The following is a 21,254-nucleotide window of genomic DNA, read 5'->3' on the forward strand; positions in this document are numbered from 1 at the left end:
AGTCGTGTTGGTCACGACTCTCCAAGAACTCATCCAGGCATTTTAAGTGCAGTGAAGGATTCAGCCTCTACAACCTATATAGGCAATGTAATATGGATCTCTTCCACTAATTGGCTGAAAATATCCTTCAATCCTTGTAAATCTATTTTTGACCTTGTTTAACAGTAATGGATCCTTGACAGAAATGCCACCTTGATCCTTCAAGTCATCGTAGTATACCTCTCATCACCTTTTTAAATCCCAGCAATATCCTTGTAGATATTTCATGCTCACTAGAGGATACACATCTTTCCTGCAAAGAGGTGACAAGCATATATAACATACAATTCTAGAATGATAAACATTTGTAGAAAGTGTACAAGCTCTGGGCATTTTAGAACATTTGAAAGTAATTAGAGCAAATATCACAAATTTGCCCACTCTGCTAGTTGTACTGAAATCCAAATGCAGTAATCCCATTTTTAAAAGAAATGGGCAAGAATTTGAAATTAAATATTTAAAGTGTATTCACTGGAATTTAGAAGGATGAGAGAGGATATAATAGAAACATATACAATTCTTAAAGGATTGGACAGGCTGGATGCAGGAAAAATGTTCCCGATATTGGGGGAGTCCAGAACTAGGGTTCAGTTTATGAATAAGGGGCAGGCCATTTAGGACTGAGATGAGGAAAAACTTTTTCACCCAGAGTTGTAAATCTGTGGAATTCTCTGTCATAGAAGGCAGTGGAGGCCAATTCACTGGATGTCTTCAAGAGTTAGATTTAGCTCTTCGGGCTAAGGGAATCAAGAGATATGGGGAAAAAGCAGGACTGATTTTAGATGATCAGCCATGATCATATTGAATGGCGGTGCTGGCTCGAAGGGCTGAATGGCCTACTCTTGCACCCTATTTTTATATATATATATTTTATATATATTCTTATACAACCAAAGGAATTACCAAAAATCCAAAACTTACATCACTTTTTACACCTTTGCCCTTCTTCTTCTTTTTCTTGTTTTTGCCTTTTGTGTTCTCTTCAGCAACATTAGCCCAGCATTCCACACAACTGTCTACACCATCTTCCTCTTTATCCTCCACACAGTGATGTACACAAGTGTCATCTCCTGAAAAGAGTGCAAGCATATTCATTTATTTGCCATCATTCTCAAAATAAAATCAGGCTGGCTATTGTGAACTCAGTACATCTTTCTACCATCTCAGAAATGGCTGTCTGCATATTTTAAAATGTGCAGATCAAATTTCATTCAGCTTTATAATTTGAGACATATGTATCATCAACCGTCGAGCATACGCCACAATGCAATTTTCACCTGTTAATTCTGAAATTTTTAAAACCTTGGTTTAAAGCACGAGCTTAATTTCTGAGATACCATCCCCATGAACAAATTTTCATTTAAACAATATTCAAGGCAACCAAGATGATGCTCTCACGAAACTGACAATTTTGTTAAGTACTTACCTGTTTCATCATGATTGCAGATACCGTCAGTGCAAGCTACATCTGATCCTTCTCGAGAACCAGTCTCACTACCCTCCATGCTTGATGAGTAGCCACAATCACTGCCATTACAGTGTGGAGACAAACCTGAGTGCGGAAGGGAGGAAACACACCAGGGGAAACTTCAATACACCTTGGATCAGCAATATCACTATTAGTGTAATTATACAATTTTAAGTTACTTCATTAATCAATATAAACATAGCACAAAAAGTAAGGACATTTGTGTTTGGTAGATTATTTCTTTGTTGTAACAATGCTTCTTGGCAATAAATCTTATACCGTTGGAAAGCCTGTTTATTTCCCTTTTAAATGGTGCCACATTTGTAAGGAACATGCATTTGTGGGATGAGCAGCAGAGCTGAGTATATGGGTTGCGCCCATGAAAAATTTGCCAAATCTTCTCTGCCAATGCCAAACAGCTTATTCTGCCATTGACTCTTGTTCGGTGTTGTTTGGTGGATTGGATGATTGAAGTCTGAAGAAACAAGACATATTGGCAATTTAACAATTTATTCATTTAATAAACAGGAGCCACAGGAGCGTGTGGAAGAACCATACACAGCCACAACAGCCTGGCACCTCCTCCTCATGCTGGTCACCAGCCTGGTCACACACTGTTGTGGGATGGCATCCCATTCTTGTCAGCACCTGGGGGTACCAGAAGCTCAAAACAAGAGTCAATAGCAACAGCAGAATAAGCTGTTTGGCATTGGCAGAGAAGATTTGGCAAATTTTTCATGGGCGCAACCCATATACTCAGCTCTGCTGCTCATCCCACAAATGCATGTTCCTTATAAATGTGGCACCATTTAAAAGGGAAATAAACAGGCTTTCCAACGGTATAAGATTTATTGCCAAGAAGCATTGTTACAACAAAGAAATAATCTACCAAACACAAATTTCCTTACTTTTTGTGCTATGTTTATTATTGTTTATTTAATGACTTGTCATAACTATCTTGTGTTACTGGTAATTTGAAGTTAAAACTTTTTATTAAATTGTTATAACTAATTAATTAAAATCAATATTGGAAGTCAATACACAAGTGTTAAATGTAGTAGCTTTAGCTCGAGAAAGATATTGCTCAATTTTTTAAACAGTAGTGTGGACAATTGCACCTTTGGTGGACAACTGCCCTATAGCCAGGAGGCAGCTGAATAGAAACTAAGCAATAAAAATCTTTGATTCATCAGCAATCAGGTCTGAACACTCCTTTCTTTGAAGCTGGTCATAATTAGTTAACATTTGAGATTTCTTGCCATGCACGCACACTATACAGGTTTGCAATGAACATGATCTTCGTCATGCAACCCATCCTAGAAAAATGTAGAACAGCAGCATTGTGGTGTGGCCTTTTGACCTCAGCAGTCTTCAACTGTTAAGTCATAGGAATTATGTAAAATCCCCATTTTCTCAGCATTCTACATCCGCTCCATAATACCACACAAGCTGCAATCCAAACAAGGGTCGAAAAATCAAATACCAGTGGCGAAGGGGGATTAAGAAAGATAATATTATGGCTTCAATAATTTCACTACAACACTGCACCTCAATTTCAACAAATTCCCCACTGGAGTGGAGTTAATCTACAGGACCAACAAGGAATTGTTATGGCCTCAGGCTATGCTCCAAACCCAAGTAACCCAAACTGCCTTAATTTCAGAACTAAAGATAAATTCCCTGTCTTCCAATCAACCTTGAGGCCCTTGCACTTAAAAAAAAATCTGCACTCTCTCTGCCACTGTTACACTATATTCTGTGATGTTTTCTCTTTTGCACTACCTGTTGTATTCATATGATCTGCCGGAATAGTATGCAAAACTCTTCATCGTCTCCCAGAGCATGATAATAATAAACCAATACACCTGCACATGCACATTTGGAAATCCAGGTCATCCTTGACAAAAAGATGGGCTTTACACTAAGTATCCAAAGGATACTGGGTCCTCTACTCATCCGCCCCACCCTTGAGATCCATAAGGCAGCATATTGGTGCAGAAATGCTACTTCCTCGCACTTCTGGATTCAATCCGGACCTCATGTCCTGTCAGTGTGGAGTTTGACTCTTTTCCAGTGAAGTGGGTTTTCCATTGGGTACTCTGGTTTTATCCACAAACCATGCTGATAGATTAACTCGATATTATACATTATTCTTTAGTGTAATTGGCAAAAGAACCAAAAGGAAATTGATGAACTTGGGAAAAAAAAATTAAGTTGGGTGGCTATATGGAAATAAATATGGACGGTGATTGCTCTGCCAGAAAGCTGGCATGAAACACGAGGCAAATGGTCACTTTGTATCATGAGATATGGAAATTATGGATAATTTTCCATATCCAAGGAACAACTTTTCATTGAATGGCAAACAATGACAGGAGGAAAGTTCTTGAAGAACAATATCTCAAACCAGGCCCAAAGCTCAGGAGATCTGAGGGATAGGTTCTTCAAACATAGGGGAACAGTAAATATCTGGAGCAAGCAACCAAATGATAATGGAAGCTGATACAATGACATAACTTAGAAGGCATTTGGACTGGCACTAGGATAGGATAAGAGCAGGCAAATGGGATTTGTGTAGATAGGTGCTTCTCCCTCTACACCTTTCCTTCCCAATCATGCTGAATTAGGTCTGGTGAACAGGATACATCAGCACACCTGACACCAAACTCTCAAAATGAGCACTCTATTCAGAGAATGTACTTGTTCTCTTCTCCAACCACACCCCCCCCCCTCTCCCTCTCAACCCTGCTCCCCCCTGCCCCGTGATTTGTGAATGCCACTAAAGCAATATTTTCCAACCCAAAACGCCAATACATAACTACCATCTCCCAGAAACAGTGCGTTCCAAATCTATCAATATGGATGGATTTTATAACATGAAGCTTTGTCTCACGATCGTTGAGAGCCAAGGTGTTTCTACCTTTCTTTGTTTTAGGTGATCCCAGTAGATGTTCACTGCCAGGGCACGTGCACGAAGTACTTTCATTTGTAACGATAACTTCAACTCTACCATTAGGATCCTCCGTGCTGCCGCAGTCTTTACAGCTACTCTCTATGGACTCTGACACAGTCTGGAAAGGCATTGCATAGAGAATCCAATTAAGAAATTGCACCAAAACATGTTTCATTACTCCATCGGGAGTAAAGGTCTCCATGGATTGCAGAGCAAAAAGGAGAGCCACAAAATCTATACAAACACAGTCTGCAATTTCAACATCTGCCCTACGGTTCGTATGAAACCGTTAAAGACTACTGATGGCCAGAGAGACCAAAGTTAAGCAATATGAACTTTAGGAAGGTTACTTGTGATAAAGCCAAGAACGCACTGTAGCTGACACCAGCACCAAGTAAACACAATGGATGTGGTGCACAAGTATTTTAAACCATTTTTGACATGGTTTTAAACAAAAATATGAAAGATTAAAAAATAAAGTTTTTAATAGTTTTATTTAGCAAATCTTTTTTTAAATAATTAGGAGGAGGAACAAATTAATGTTTTCAACAACTGGAAGTAGATAGCACAACCTCAGTGTTCTGTTCTAGGCGGAGATTACCGTGTGCACTGTGAATTAGATATTTTAAGTGGATATATCCCTAAATTTGTAGCCAGGTTTAAGGGAGGAGACAGGAAATTGATATAAAGAACTGGACAAGAGCGGCAGATGGAATTCAAGGTGGATTCAAATTCATAAAACAGCTTTCATGGCAAATTGATCTTTAAAAATCAAAGCAGTAGTGCTTTATGGAACAATGCACAGAAACTAACAAATGCGACAGCGAATGCAAAGCACCAAGACTAAACTGGGGCAATTAATCGAGGGAACATGGGAGTGAACACAAATTTATCAGGATATTGTTTTCTTTGAGAAATAGAAACAAGGAGATCTAAGTGCTTGATGATTATTCTGGACTCAGCAGGCCGAGAACACAGTGTCTTCGCAATATGACAATGAGAATTTATATTGCATATATGGTGACATTCCTATTTACCATATCCAATGTATGCTAGCATATATTTATAATTTCAAAGCAACGAGGCAGAGTAACTGAAAATGACAACTTCCAGCAGTTGAGGGATTGAAAACAAAGTTCACTGATAAAAGATTAAGTTGCAAATTGGAGAAATGTTAGAGTTGCAAAACGGTACAATACATCATCAATTCTATTGTTTGAAACAGAAAGCAAAATCAACATTAAAGTAGCAATCAGTTGGCAGCAGAAGGAATTTAACCAACATAGTGAAATATAATCAAATTAGGATCACCACATACAAATATTAAGAAAATGAGCAGAAGAGTGTTTAGTCTTTGTCATTTCAAAGCAATTCTGTGTATTACAATCTAATCACTGAAGTGTCTGGAGATTATAGTGAACATGCAACCTGAATTAGTCAAGTACAACATGTCTTGTAGCCATTATCAGAAGGAATGACAGCGTCATTATATTTTGAATGATATTCCCGTTCTTGTCCCTGGCTCATTGCTAGAAAATTTGTTGCCCTTAATGCATTCTGGTAGTATATTGCAGTGCAAAGTGGGAAAATATGGTTAATGATTCCACATAAATCAATCCGACCACTGCCTTTTGGGAAAGAGGGGAAGGGAGAAGTGTGCAATACAGATAACATAATTTTGTGCAAAACCCCCCCCCAAAAAACACCAGTGGCCATGAGAAAAAGATTGGATCTGGAAATTGGGAACTCTGTTCCCCATTGGCTAACACATTTAATTACTGAACTAAACAAAGTTGATGACTTTAAACAGGAATTTCTATAATATATTCTTTTATCAGTGTTAAAATTTCCCTAGCTGTGGAGTGCTACCTGCAGTTTGTGCAACTTGGTTCTTGAATCAGTTTTTTAAAAATAGAACATTTTTCCACCCACCTCCTCTTGGGCTTTAGTGTCTCCTGGACTTTGAAGAGTAGTTATCTCACAGGCACATTTGTTTTTACGCCTGTTCTTTCTTTTTTGGCGCTTCTTCTCTTGTTTGAGTTCTCTAACTCTCTCTTCTTCTGAGAGCTCCTCACATAGTTGCTCCAGTCGACTAATACCTTGCACTTTCTCAATTGCCATCTGCAGAGTTATTTTTTTAATAGACATTTAGCTAAATTCAAAACATAATTTTTCAAAACCAGATACTTCAAATGCTTTATAAAATTCCAATAATTTTAATATGGGAGAATTTTATTATAAAAATGTTAAAGAATTAGGACCAACTAGGATTAACTATGTACAAGCAATCAAACCACAAAAGGCGGGCATGTTACAATTACTATTCGGCCTAAAGTGCAAGTGGACAGAAATAGATTAACCTTAACTGCAATGCTGCTTCTACAATAAACTGGTCAAAGGTTAGACAGAACATGAATTCAGGTTAGACAGAATAGTTTGCAGGTAATGACTAGTGATAATGATATTTGAAATAAAATATGAAACGCTTTGGAAATTACATCAAAAATGCAGGCCTTGCAGAAGGATTAGACAACACAATAAATGCAAGAATTATTAATATATCTGGATCACAAAATCATTTAGATACCAAATTAGTATTTATTTAGGTTTTGTACGCAAAGTCAAGTTTCAGAAATGTTTTTACATTTTTAACTCCCGAAACTAATGTACAAGTTTTACATGGGTAAAAGATGAAAAGAAAAACCTGACACCTGTGACTTTGCTGTTGCTGCTCCAAAGACACCAATGAGACTGAACCAAGGTGACATGTTCTAATTCCTCTCCCGTACCAGGTGATGCCTAGTTTCGATTTTAAAACTTCCAGCAAGTCATCTTAAGACATTCAATAAATTGTTTCAAAAAAGGAAATGGAGAATGACAAGCTGATATGGAATAAAGAATTACTTTAATCATAAAACACTCAGCCCTATTAAGAGCATTTATAAATTGTTCAACCACATTTTAAGTTTTGTACCTCAAAACTTTTTCGCAGTGCATCAATACCAAGATAGAACAACATCTGCCATGTCTGTTCTTCAGCTCTCAATTTCTGCCAAATTCTGTGCAGGCGTTCATATAGATGAATACCAAGACAGGTGAGAACCTCCTCTTGTGCAATGTCTATAGTTTTTGCATGTCTCTCCCGCCGTCTAGAAGCAATAATAGTGGTTAGGCTATTTAACATTGTCATTCCAAACTACAGAGTAATAACAGCAATTTTTGAAAGGACAGTAGCAGTACAATTATTTTAACAGAAAGTTTGCAATGGACAGATATCTGAATTGTACTATCTATATAGCCTGCAACACTATATAGACTGTCTCCAGGCAAAGAACTGGTTCAATTTTTACAGACGTAAGTCAGAAAGTACAACAAAAAAACAATCACTATATAATAATCACACCTCCACAATATTGTAATGAGTGCCGTAAAAAGCACACTAGACAGCTAAGAATTACCAAAAGTGGAGAGCTGAAACCAGTTCTATTTGTAGGAACAAACATGTGCACGTGAACTGTTTGCGTGCTACTGTATGTTTCATTTTTTTTTCCATTGGAACCTAATCAGATGTACAGCACTTTGGTCAACGTGGGTTGTTTTTAAATGTGCGAAACAAATAAAATTGACTTGACTTGACTTGACATGACATACATCAGATTGTTGAATTTACTATAATGGGGGCTTGTTTGTATGCATAGGTGTCTATAAGATGTTAATATCCCAGGGACTGTGTATTTCTTTCGACATGGGAGACCAAATGGTTCATCAGGTCTTCCAGATCAATCCCCTTCCCTCATTTATTTTCCCTTAGGTTCCGCCCAAGCCATCAACATCTCCCAATTCTCCTGCCACACCCAAAGAGGTAACAAACAGCAGACAATTAACCCAACTTAGAGCATTGTTTGGGATGTGGGAGGAAATGGTAGTGTAAGAAGAAGGGTCTGAAGACGGGTCTCGACCCGAAACGTCACCCATTCCTTCTCTCCTGAGATGCTGCCTGACCTGCTGAGTTACTCCAGCATTTTGTGAATAAATACCTGGGAGGAAATGGTGGTCACATGGAGAATAGTGTCATTTTTGTAATATTTAACTGGTATTCAGGATTAAACCTGGACCCAGCAACCTCTTCTTGTCGCCACCACACCACAGCCCATTTCATGCGACTCCTCAATTGAGTCACGTGAAATGGGCTGTGTATAAGTGAGCAAGGGCTAGATTTTCCAGATCTGCACTGCATCCTTTTTTAGATAATCTTGCTTTTAGATAATTTAGATAATAAAATTAGATAATTTTGCTTTCCGGCCAATTCCAGATTTTTTTCTTATATGTCAAACGGTTATGCTCTTTCTAGCTGATATTTTCAAGTCAAACGGCAAAAAAATTACACGTGTCTCAGTTTTATTATTAATTTAGCGTTACCCAGTATCAAAACTGTTACATTACTGACGACTAAAATTATTAAGAAACCCAAGGGGTTTTAAAATTAAGGCATTAACCTTTCCTGAAATTATAAAAAAGGCTGATCTTCTACAAAAAGCCAAAGGGACTTTCACAGGCATCCTGAACAAGTCCTGTTCTTATTTTCCTTAGCCGATGGCGACTTCTGTGGTGTTGTCACCAGATACGCCAGGGGACTTGTCACAGACTCCCAAATTTCAGTATGACCTTTCAAGGTTTCATTGACAGTTTAAAACTTGAATCTTATCCAAAAGGTTAGTTAATATTTGTGCATAAAAAGCTGCCCTGAGCTCTGACAGCTCGTCTAATCAGCAGAGTCAACAGCTATTCTACAATTCAGGTGGGCTGCACTCAGAGTCCCAAATCATACACACAGTTATTCCAAAATGATAGGAGCCAAACTCCATGCAAAAATCTTCGCCAGGACCACACTAGAACAAACAGGATAGCAACAGGCAGCCAGCAATTTTAGAGCTACAAAAGGTCAGACCTAATGTTTTAACTATTTTCGTAGCTACCATTACTGACTATTCTATGCCATGTGTGATCTAAGTGGTTTTCTTTAAAACATTATCCAACTCTAACTAAATACCATGAAATTCAGATAAAACAATAATGTTGAAGTACCACTTAAATGATCAAGTTGCAGTCCTTTATCTTTATCTACTCACCTTCAGCTTTCCCAGGTAAAAATTAAGAGTTGTTAACCCATCAAAACCTTGGTAACATTGAGTTATCCAACTCTCTCAATCAGCCACCGTATTAACCAGACCTGCAATGTGATTGCATTCCATTCCACTTCCAGGAAGCATTTAAACAACTCTGTAAATGTCAGCCCTCTTCCCTTGAATCATTATAAGAGACAACCTTCTCCCAGGCCTCAAGTGCAGATGTGACAACTTAGGAGAGAAGCCCAAATTCGGTTTCAGATTGATTAGGTTACAAATACTGCAAAGCTTAAAACATTCAATTCAGCACAATTTCACACTTGCATCATGCCAAGAAAAACTACTTTAAAAAGCAACCAAAAGCGCTAGATAGCCCATTCTAGCAAATTACATACTCATACCCTCCTGCGAACTCTGGCTCGGCACGGCCCAAAAGATGTGCAATGAAGTCTGTCTCACAGCATACGTGGATGTGGCGTTCATGAGGACAACAACGAAGTCCCTCATACAGAGCTGCACAGTAACCTTTTTCCTTGCTGCAATCCAATTCCCCAATCAGAATGTTGTAGGCACGCAGCACTTTATTTTTGCAATCTGTACAGAACCTGTAAAAAGAATTGAATATTCATAAATCCAAGTAATTCATTGTCAATGTGAAGTAAGTACTGAGACTGTTAACATCTAATTTATTTCAACAACTCATTCTGCACTAAATTCGCACAGCACCTTTGTATTACAACAAACCTGTGTTTCCGTAGATAAGTCTCGAGCGTTTCCAGAAGACAACTGGAGTCTATTAATACTACTTCATCCCTACATTCCTGTGACATCAGCTCCCACACATCCATCCAGCAGCCCCTATTAACAAAAACAAAAACAACATGATGCTGATTTCTGGCAAACAGCATTATCATTTGCAAAAGGCATCTGGACAAATTAAAATGAACACTTTTAGGAACAGCATTAATACGATAAAGTAGTTATACATACTCGTCATGTGGATTAATGTTTTCCAGGATCCCATTTAATGCACGATATTAAGAGTACTAATCACACACGTAATAGTGCCACTTATTTTTTATTTATTCCAGACACCATTTGACAAAAAGAGAAAACTGCAAAATATGGAACCATTTCTACTTTGTAATATAATACAAGGAACCGAACAATTAAGTATGCCGGTAATTGCTCATTTAGAGGCTCACATTTTTCAAAGTAATAGTGAGCTTCACCACAGGATATACACAACAAAATATGAAGCCAAAATTATGGAGGCTTTGCCAATTTTAATTAAAAGGTGTTTAGACCATTAACTGCTTAGCTCTGCCAACATATCATTAGGGAGAGTGTTCAAAACAATAGCACAAGTAATTACAAATTACTAGTAAGGATTAAAGTCACTCTTTAAAATCCAGAAAAGACATAGGTTAGTAGAGGGAATTGGAAAAGAAATTCAAATAGGAAGCTTTCATTTATAAAGTGCTTTTCACATATTCACAATGTTCCAAAGCAGTTCAGTCAATTACTTTGAAGAGTATTCCTTTGCATTGCTGGCAAGTGCAATAAAACCACGTTAACAGCAAAATAGATTACCAGATGTCTTAGAGGATCAAAAACAAAATGCTCAGCATGAGGCACAGTAGCAATCGAGAACCGGATGTTTATGAGTGGCATTATCATATCATCATATCATATATATACAGCCGGAAACAGGCCTTTTCGGCCCACCAAGTCCGTGCCGCCCAGCGATCCCCATACATTAACACTTATCCTACACCCACTAGGGACAATTTTTACATTTACCCAGCCAATTAATCTACATACCTGTACGTCTTTGGAGTGTGGGAGGAAACCGAAGATCTCGGAGAAAACCCACGCAGGTCACGGGGAGAACGTACAAACTCCTTACAGTGCAGCACCCGTAGTCAGGATCGAACCTGAGTCTCCGGCGCTGCATTAGCTGTAAAGCAGCAACTCTACCGCTGCGCCACCGTGCCGCCGTTAGTTTGTTCCATTAAATTTGTTTCCCTCCAAAGATGCTATAGCTGACTTGAGTACTTCCAACATCTAACAATATATGAGATCATTTTGTTTTAGTGGTGTTGGACATGTTTAGGACCTTAGGTACTTCCATTTCTGTAGTGGGACAAATGCACAATCTTTTGACTCAGATGTGTGTGCCACTGATTCTAGGCTAACAAATAAAATATTAAAATATCATGGTAAATATGTATTAACGCCAAGGAAGAAGGACTTAGGGAAAATAAACATTTCAACACTGGATAAATCTTACTGGACACTAGTAGATAAAAACAGTTTAGTCTACGATGAAATGGTTACTCTAAACATTTTATACCGTGTGCACCTACTTACTGGAGAAATGAGATGTCAAAATTCTCTAACAAGTATTTAAGAGATTTTGCAAACTAAAATCATACTCACTTTAAAAAAATCACAAGCTTAGATAATAAAATCCAGATATATACTGAAAATTAAGTAGTAATTTACACTACATGAAAACATTGAGACTATTTAAAGATTTCCCATACTATTTGACAATTACATTGATAGTTGTAAAATCACAATGCAAAATTAAGGAATGAGAATTCTTTTTAAAAAGTCATGTTCGATTAAAGAGAACCAGTGATGAAGGAGTGCCCCTACACAAAATCTCACTTTCCTTCCACAACTATCTTGTGCACAAATATCACAGTAGATTGAAAAAAAAACCACAACAATCTTAGGTTGAGAAATATTTGAACACTATTAAAAAGTAGTTTTAGAATCCTCTACCCTAAAAAATGACCGACCATTTCCCCCATTTATGCCTTCATCACATCAGTACAACCCCGAATTTCAAAATCAATGTATGATTTCCCATAAAAAATAATTTCAATTACTGATGATAAAGTAACATTAATTGCTACTCAACCCGAATAACTAGTTGGTCATAATTGCTAATGTGGTGTTGCCTGTGTGTTGTGCTTTGGGATTCATCGGAATCAAGTAACTTATTTTCAGTTTCACTTGACTTTAAAAATGTCTTCTTTTCTTGCGGATAGAAAATTCTGGTCCCAGCATTGATTCGACCTTTCATTCATGAATGAGAAGTAGAAAATCAACCTTTTAGTAGTGTGGGCTTGGATTGCCTGTATTTATATTTTCACGCATTCATTATTACGTATTTAACCTGAATAATACAATTCAGTGGACGATTGCCACGTCATTTTTTTTTAAATGGACACTGGATACCATCTTTCTGTCCGGAGTATCTTAGAAGTTCACTCACCATTTATTGTCTTCCGATACCAGAGCATCAGTTAATTAATTACATAAGACATAAAATTGTTAACATTCCACCAAGTTTGTTTTCACCTCATAATCATCCAAAGTTAATAAGCTTCCACGTTAGATCTCAGTAGGTAAAGAGCTAATATTGAAATTGATTTTTCCACTCAGATAAAATGACAATGCAAAACTGTAAACATATTTGAAGAATATTCTATAAATTTAAGCATAGCAGAAATGGACCAAAGATCAAAGGCAGGCAGGAAACACCCACTTAGTCACTATTTTCCACTAGGTCACCATTTAGTTCAACAAATCTAAAGGATTTCTGGAACTAACACCAATTTTTCTTCAGCAAATTGTATACTTAAAACATTTTAACCATGTTTCTTCCACAATGGAAATACATCGCTGGATGGGTTAGCTTCACTAAAATTGATGATGGTACATTTATTTTGGTTAGCTCTGCATAACCTAGAACTATGCTCAAGGCTACTCAAACTAGCAGTTCCCAAACATCCTTGACCAAAGCATAAATTTCAAACAAGCTTTCAAACTGTCTGAATGGAGACAAAGTAAACAAACACCACAAAACAATGTCTGCACTGAAACAGGTACAATTTAGGCTGATAAACAGTGCAATATACATCAGGTAATTGCATGCAAAACCAATTTGCCTGAAGCTTCAATGTCTTTTACCAATTTCTAATCATACACGTTTTAATTAGAAGTGCTTTAAGAAGGCCCAAAAATATATCAGTTATAACTTCTATGCAACTGTTGCTCCACTAAGACTTCCCATCAATGGACAAACCAGAGTTTAGGTAGGATAGCCGCTTTGCTTAAATAACCCGCCAACATTCTTCACGACATTTTGAACAAGAAATCAGAGGACTACCAGCATGTCTGAAACTATACTCCTAAATTCAACCTTTGTCTAGTTGGTTGGGTAAGCAGAGGTCAATGAGTCAAACTAGAACATAAAAACAGGCTTGCGATTCCAAAATAAGGTTTTTTTTGCACATCTTCAGAAAGTATAACAATTATTTTCAAGTGTACTGCATTGTTTAACCCATGAATTGTTGAGTAGCTAGATTTAGAACTTTTAAAACATTCATTATATGTCTGGTAATATTTTACCCCCCCTCCCCCACTTCACCGTATCGTGTCATGAAGTGTTACAAATTGAACAGGAATCACACTAATCTACAATAGGATCAGCCCTACACTAATTTTTAACCTCAGGTCAAAAGAGGATCTTTAATCAAAATATTAACCATTTCTCTTTCCAAGGTGCTGCCAGACCTGAGATTTTTCAATATTTTCTAGAGTTCCAGTATCTGTATTTTTTAAAAAAAGATATTTGTTGCTTGCCGCAAAGTTTTTTGATATACATTTTGAAGAGGCATTTTTAATAATCATAGTCCAAGATAGGTATCAAATTCAGCAGCACCATTTATTAACAATGCACGTAAAATAAAGTGATGTTTTTTATAAATTTGGTTTAAAGCACTGACACAATAAAATTAAGGTTCATAAGAGCTCTATGCACCTCAAATAAACTACCTAAGTTCATCTCCCTGTTACCTGTGCGGTGGCTGAAAAGGTCCAAAGTGAAATAGGATGCTACATCTGACTTCTTTCTTGCTGTCTCCAATACTTTTCTTATCTGACCCTAGTGCTCTCTCTGCGTTTCCACTGCCACTGTTCCCTTCACTGTAATTTACAGAAGAGTTAACAGGCTCAGGATCATTTATGCATACATCTTTCTACCCTCACCTGTAAGGATGTACATTGTGCATTAGAGATACTAAACGCCACAATCTAATGCTTATTTCAGACTTCAAATAACATAACACAGATGTTAATGGCATTTTGCTTTGGAACATAAGCCATGGCTTTGCAAATGTAAAAAATGTGCTTTCAATACCCTAATCTGAAATTAGCAATCTTGTGTATGCTATTCTGAAAAGGCATATCAGAGCCCACAGCGGAGGTACATCTGCCCATGGCCCAAATACAGGTCAGCAAAAGCAAAGCACTGCAGGCATCTTTGGCTCATGTTCAATAAAAGCCAACTTCAGATTATAAACGAACATCCAAAAATATCAATAAAAATTGAGGTTTTAGAATGCTCCAAGTTAAAAGCACTTCCATAAAACTACTCAGTAACTTGTAGTTCAAACAAATTATTGCAATGATCAAATGTGACCACTTGATGGTGCTGCTACTAACAACAGTAAACTTTCGGACAATTTTGTGGGCTCTGAAGGAACACCAAGGATACACTTAATCAGCAAACTTCAAGAGGACAAACAGGATACATATTGAAAAGGAGGATGCAGATTAAGCTAGGGGTTGAGAAAAAAAATCTCTAGAAATGGAGTGAAAAGCTACCAATCTTTTTTAAGTGGGTACAGAATTAATCATGCATGAACGCCACCCTTTTGTTACAAAGATTCTTTTATCATTATCAAATAAAAAATATTAATATGTTCAAAACACCAGATAAGGTGGTAACAGTTTCTGTTGGACATAAAACTTTTAAAAGATAAATAAGGGCAATGTTTCCCTCCCCCCCTAAATATACTTAGTTTCTTCCCACAGGCCACCAGGACTGTTAACTCTCATATCACCAGGGACTAATTTAATTTACTGTATCAATTTATTTTTTGTGTTAAAAAAAAAAATTCTATTCTGTTTTGTAGTGTTAGCACAATCCGCAGGCGTTGCCACTTTAATTTCACTGCACATCTTGTATATGTATGTGACAAATAAAGTTGACTTGACTTGACTGAAGAAGGGACTCGACCCAAAACACAACCTATTCCTTTTCCCCAGAGATGTTGCCTGACCGGCTGAGTTACTCCAGCTATTTGCATCTATCTTGGATGCCAACTTTCATTGAATTAAATCAATTTGAATATAAACAAATTAGAAAGTACAAACTATAATTGTCAAGATAAAACACACAAACAAAAGGTTTAATTAACCCCTTCGGAACTGTGAAATTTCATGATTTACACCCTAAAGTTCCCTGAAATGCACATACACACATCTAGAGAGCTCAACAATGGCAATGACGGAGTTATCTAGCTTTAATAGCACAGGTCATATTAAACACCTCACTTCTTCCAAACAATAATTTCAAGAACTGTTTTCTAACCAACAAAATATCTCCAAAGCCATCTCTATTTTGTCAAAGTTATTTCTGTGCTTCAAAATAAATGTTTACAATCATCATACTACGACTTTCTATAAAACAATTGCATTAAAGAAATAATTCCTTTAATACCAATACTGCCACTGATTTAATTATGAAGTTTTGGAACCAGTACACCGGATACAGTTTTATCAGAAAAAGCAATCTCAATGATCAGATGCAGCCTTACCTTTCCAGGTCTGTTAACTCGCCAATTAATTGTGTGCCCCGTACTATCAAAATTTATGACTCAGATACCAAGACTGGCAAAAGTGGAGGATCTGTTTTAAACTACCAGCACGAAGGGTCTTGACCCGAAATGTCACCTATTCCTTTTGTCCAGAGATGCTGTGAGTTACTCCAGCTTTTTGTGTCTATCTTCGGTCTAAACCAATTTGAAGCACAGTTTCAAGAGATTCTTAACCTCCATACCCGAGCCAGACTGAATAACAGGTCAAACATAAGGATTTAAACTGTCAAAGTGTATAGAGATTTCCAAGCCACTTATCCTGACAAAAATATAACAGTCAATCGTGGTTATGCTGCTTTCAGATTTTAGCAGCAGTAGTTTACCCTACATGAAACACTAGACATACAAATATTGTCAGTCAACCATCAGTAATATTTTGCAAATCCTATAGCCCCAAACTTCTGTTTCCTCAACATGGGGGGTAAAGAAATATTGGACTCAAACGTGGCAGCGATGCAAAAGGGTGGATTGCAGACAGCATGCAGTTAAAGCCAAAATGTAACAAGTCCAGACAAACTGGCCAAGTATAAAATGTTTGAAAAAGCATTCACATTTTACAAGATTTGAAATGTTGTGCAGCAAATGCATTGCACTACTGAAAGTGCTTCATCATACTGTTGTTCAATATCATAGTGCAAATTCAATTTGATTATTCTATAAGAATATGCCCATCAAAATGGGACATTATTGTTCATTTTCAACTTTAATCTAACTGAAATCCATATTTTCTATTAAAAAAAATCCCCCAGTACTTCTTTGATCTATTTGTTGTGGCCCCAAATTAACCAATTTTATTTTTATTTCTTAATATTTTCTGGATATCAAATAATATTTTACTCAATATTCAGTCTGAAGGGTCTCGACCCCAAAAGTCTCCTATTCCTTCTCTCCAGAGATGCTGCCTGTCCTGCTGAGTTACTCCAGCATTGTGTCTACCTTCGATATTTTACTCAACTTCTTTTTAAAGAAAATTGTATCCACAAATGTTCCATATATAAACAAAATAATTTAACATGTGGGAAGGAACTGCAGATGCTGGTTGAAACCGAAGGTAGATACAAAAAGCTGGAGTAACTCAGCGTGCTAGACAGCATCTCCGGAGAAAAGGAATGGGTGACGTTTCCAGTCACGATGGTCTGAAGAAGGGTCCTGACCCAAAATGTCATCCATTCTTTTTCTCCAGAGATGCTGTCTGACCCACTGAGTTACTCCAGCTCTTTGGGTCTATCTTCAAAATAATTTAATGATTAACTCTAAAAATCAATCCCTACTTTTTTCCACCAAAAGATCAGTTTCTCCCTGATTTATCAATGACTGTATTCAAATCAGAGTATTCAGGATTTTTTTTTTTAAAGTTGAACTGAATATCCTAACTGATTTTTTATAAATCAGTGAATTGTCTTTTTTAAAGAAAAGATGCACAAGAACTATAGTTATAACTTACCCCAATGGTTTTGGCTTGTGTGTGTCTAATGAATGTAGCTGACATCTTTTGTTCTTTTTACTTTTAGGAATTGCATCAATCGTCTCATGTAATTTGGACCTAAAGAAATTCAGAAGTAACAATTAATTACCAAATTCAAAGCATTCTACAAATCTACTCAAATACACATGCTATATAATGGGCAGTCTAGCACCATAATCAGTACACAATGTTCTGTTTCAGATTTCTCCAGCTGTTGACCTTGACTTCAACTCGTTTGATAGGACAAAATTATTTTTTTATATGCCAGTCCTTTTGCAACCAAATATTATTTGATAAAATGCGATAGCTTATGTGAAGTCACGGGTCAGGCTACAGTATCAGCAGTGAAGTAACAGTAAAGCAGGCGATATTATCAAAACATACCTCATCCAATCAACACGAGAAAAACTGGTAATCAAATTTAAATTATGCTTTCAAGTCACCATGAGCCCTCCAAAGAACACAGCTAAATAAAAGTATGCTTTATTTTCAACTGTTACATTCAGCCAAGTCAAAATTGAAGCACTGAAATCCATTTGAAATTTAATAGATAGTTGACGGTGTAACAAATATACATGTTAGTTAAATGAATAGTTACTACAATTCTATCTTCAGAGTATAGAGGGCGAGAACATGGCAGTGGTTTTGAAATACTGCTTCATAGCCTAATGAACAAGTTCTCTCCTGTAGGTGGTAAACTTGTGGACCCATTTAGAAGATCAAAACAAGAATTTTGCAATGAAATTTGAAAGAAGTGACGATGGTAGAATGTTTAAGGGAAATCATCACTTTTTATTTCAATCCACGTAGATCTTTTCTGACTGCTAAAGGATTTTTTTTAATTGGCTTATTAACTGGACTTGATCATCCTTTTACTTTTTCCCTTCCCAAGAGTTTCTATTGCTCACTTTTCAATTCCATTAGTTTTTACAAAAATATGCAGATACAAGTTACTTCCATTTAATAGCCGGTTAAAACCCGACTGATGCAAGGATTATTCACACAATGGCCAAAATGAACACAGACATACTCCGAGCAGACACTGTAATGCCCAACAGGAGCATGAAAAACTATTTCCGACATTTTCTTATCAAAGCAATTTTATCCAACTGTAAAATTTAAAACATCAATATAATGCAGTACAAAGTATATATGATAGAAAAATACAATATAAAGATAAAATTTAGAAGTATTCACTTACCCATGTACATAAAATAATGTATACAATTTTTTTGCATCTGTCATGCAGACACGAGTTACTGAAAGTACTCCGGTGGGACCCACTGAAAGTGGTTCCAAGGCAGGATTGCCGGATTCTACTAGCTGTGAGAACAGACGCTCCACGCTGCGTCGACATCCAACACAGGGAACCAGCTGAGAAAGTGCACTGAAGACTTCACGGGATGTTACCATCATAGCAATATTAAGGTCTTGCTGCTTGAGCATACCATGTTGCTGGAACAAAATTATTGCATTTTAGCTGTAACTCTAATTGAGAAATATGCTTCAAAATAAAAACTCTTGCATTGTATGTCTTTGCTTCAAATATTAATGTAGGTTACAAAGATTGTAGCCTAGGATCTAGGTTACAGAATACAGAATCTAGGATACAGAACTACCTGTCTGGATGCTTTGAATTTGCAGCAAAAGCTTTTCAAACTACTATTTATCTCTCAGTTGAAAACAAGGGGTTTGCATTTACAGCGAAACTAATTTTAATATCTGCTAATGACTGAGCAGCTTAATTCTAGTTCTCCAAACAAAACCATAATCAAGTAATCTGCAGAAAATAAAAATATAAGGACATGGAACAATTTTGAAAATGGTATATGTGGGTACTGGTAATTGGTTACACATGCAAGGAATCAAATTAACTTTCTTTAACATCAGAAAAAAGACAACTTAGCATCTTTCATGGCAAATGGTAAGTGACTCGTAGGATTTTTATTTCAAGCCACAAAAGATTTAATGTACATATAAACTTTAGAGGGATAGATTCTTGATAAATAGAACGTTGATAGATTCTTGATTAGTGCAGGTTTCAGAGGTTATGGGAAGAAGGCAGGAGAATGGGGATAGGAAGGAGAGATAGATCAGCCATGATTGAATGGCGGAGTACATTTCTGATCTTATGATCAATTGTTTATAAAAAGATAGTCTGCTTCCACTGTTTAAAATGTCAGCAATGGAGTGAACTGGAGAAACAGGGAAGTGGCAAATAAATGAGGCAATAGCCCAGAATGTACTCAAGCTGATTGGCCTATACCCGTCTCTACTTATAGTGGCACCCGGTGGTCAAGGCCAGAGTTCAGCAGCTTCCTCACAAGATGAACAGGATGAGTATGAAGATAATGCTTCTAGACGCTGCATCCCAAGGCTTCAACCCTTATAATCCTTTATCAACCCCATCTAATAGTTGAAATCAAGTTGATTAATCGGATAAAGTGCATTTTAAAATCTAAACCACAAATAGACCAAAATGAGATATACTTAGCCATACCTATTTTTCATTAAAGTCAGTGACCACGTTCAATTAAGACAGTGAAGGGCTGGATATGCTAGCTATGATTGGCATAAAACTGAGGACCAGTGTGTTCCATACTTTCACCTTATTTAATAGTCAACTATTAGTACAATCCAACGCACCGAAACTTTTCCATTAATAATATGGGACAAAAGAAAACTTAGTATCATGTTTGAAGATTCCAGTGGCATATTTGCATGGAACGAGACTTAACTTTGCATCTACATCAGGACAATTAGCAAAAATTAATTGGGATTGGTGAAAGGATTAGTATCCATTTTGATCAACTCCCAAACCTCAGATCAGAGGTTAAATCTCTCATTTCCAGTGGATATGCATGTTACATCTCCTGGGATAATTCAAGGCAGTTGAATCAATCTTGAAGCCAAACATGTACATTGTTTGGTCTGCTTTTCATATTAACAGTGATCGAAGCAAACACTTAAAATCCATTCATTGTGGTTATTTGTTTCTTACAAGCAAAAGGTCAACATCAAGTTGATGGAACATATTTAAATACAGATTTTATGCATTAACTTTGTAGCAGGAAAGAATTGGACAGCTTACCACTTAATTGCACATCGCACCACTTGTTCCATTTATGGGCCAGCCATTGAGCCCAAGAATACTTTATAATTTATCGAGATGATAACCCAGTCTTGGTGTGTATTTGACTCTTCAGTTTTATGGCTATCATAGCTAGTATATCCAGCCCTTCACTGTCTTCATTGAATGTGGTCACTGACTTTAATTAACAATAGGTATAGCTAAGTATATCTCACATTGCTCTCTACTTATGGTTTAATGGATTTTTAAATGCACTTTAATTATCTGATTATTCAACTTGATTTTGACTATTCAGTTGCAAGACATTTTAAAACCTGTCCTTTGATGCCACATGTTAACAGGGATTGGTAAAGGATTATAGTTTGTACCCGT

General features: G+C 36.8%; 1 protein-coding gene across 2 annotated transcripts in view; it reads right to left on the reverse strand.

Moving 5' to 3' along the window:
* Positions 1 to 21,254, reverse strand: part of ggnbp2 (gametogenetin binding protein 2) — a 44,062-nt gene that overhangs the window by 4,612 nt on the left and 18,196 nt on the right. Inside the window, exons 3-11 of one of the 2 annotated variants that reach the window (XM_078422601.1) lie at positions 18,993 to 19,246; positions 17,771 to 17,869; positions 10,331 to 10,444; positions 9,988 to 10,191; positions 7,435 to 7,609; positions 6,393 to 6,581; positions 4,428 to 4,578; positions 1,466 to 1,591; positions 961 to 1,109 (exon numbers count right to left, since the gene is read on the reverse strand). In XM_078422601.1, coding sequence (XP_078278727.1) covers positions 961 to 1,109; positions 1,466 to 1,591; positions 4,428 to 4,578; positions 6,393 to 6,581; positions 7,435 to 7,609; positions 9,988 to 10,191; positions 10,331 to 10,444; positions 17,771 to 17,869; positions 18,993 to 19,246 — 1,461 coding nt within the window. Of the gene's footprint in view, positions 1 to 960; positions 1,110 to 1,465; positions 1,592 to 4,427; positions 4,579 to 6,392; positions 6,582 to 7,434; positions 7,610 to 9,981; positions 10,192 to 10,330; positions 10,445 to 17,770; positions 17,870 to 18,992; positions 19,247 to 21,254 lie in introns of both variants that reach the window. The other variant, XM_078422600.1, reaches the window with a different exon arrangement.

Source organism: Rhinoraja longicauda, chromosome 26, assembly GCF_053455715.1.
Source record: "Rhinoraja longicauda isolate Sanriku21f chromosome 26, sRhiLon1.1, whole genome shotgun sequence".
Classification (NCBI taxonomy): Eukaryota; Metazoa; Chordata; class Chondrichthyes; order Rajiformes; family Arhynchobatidae; genus Rhinoraja; species Rhinoraja longicauda.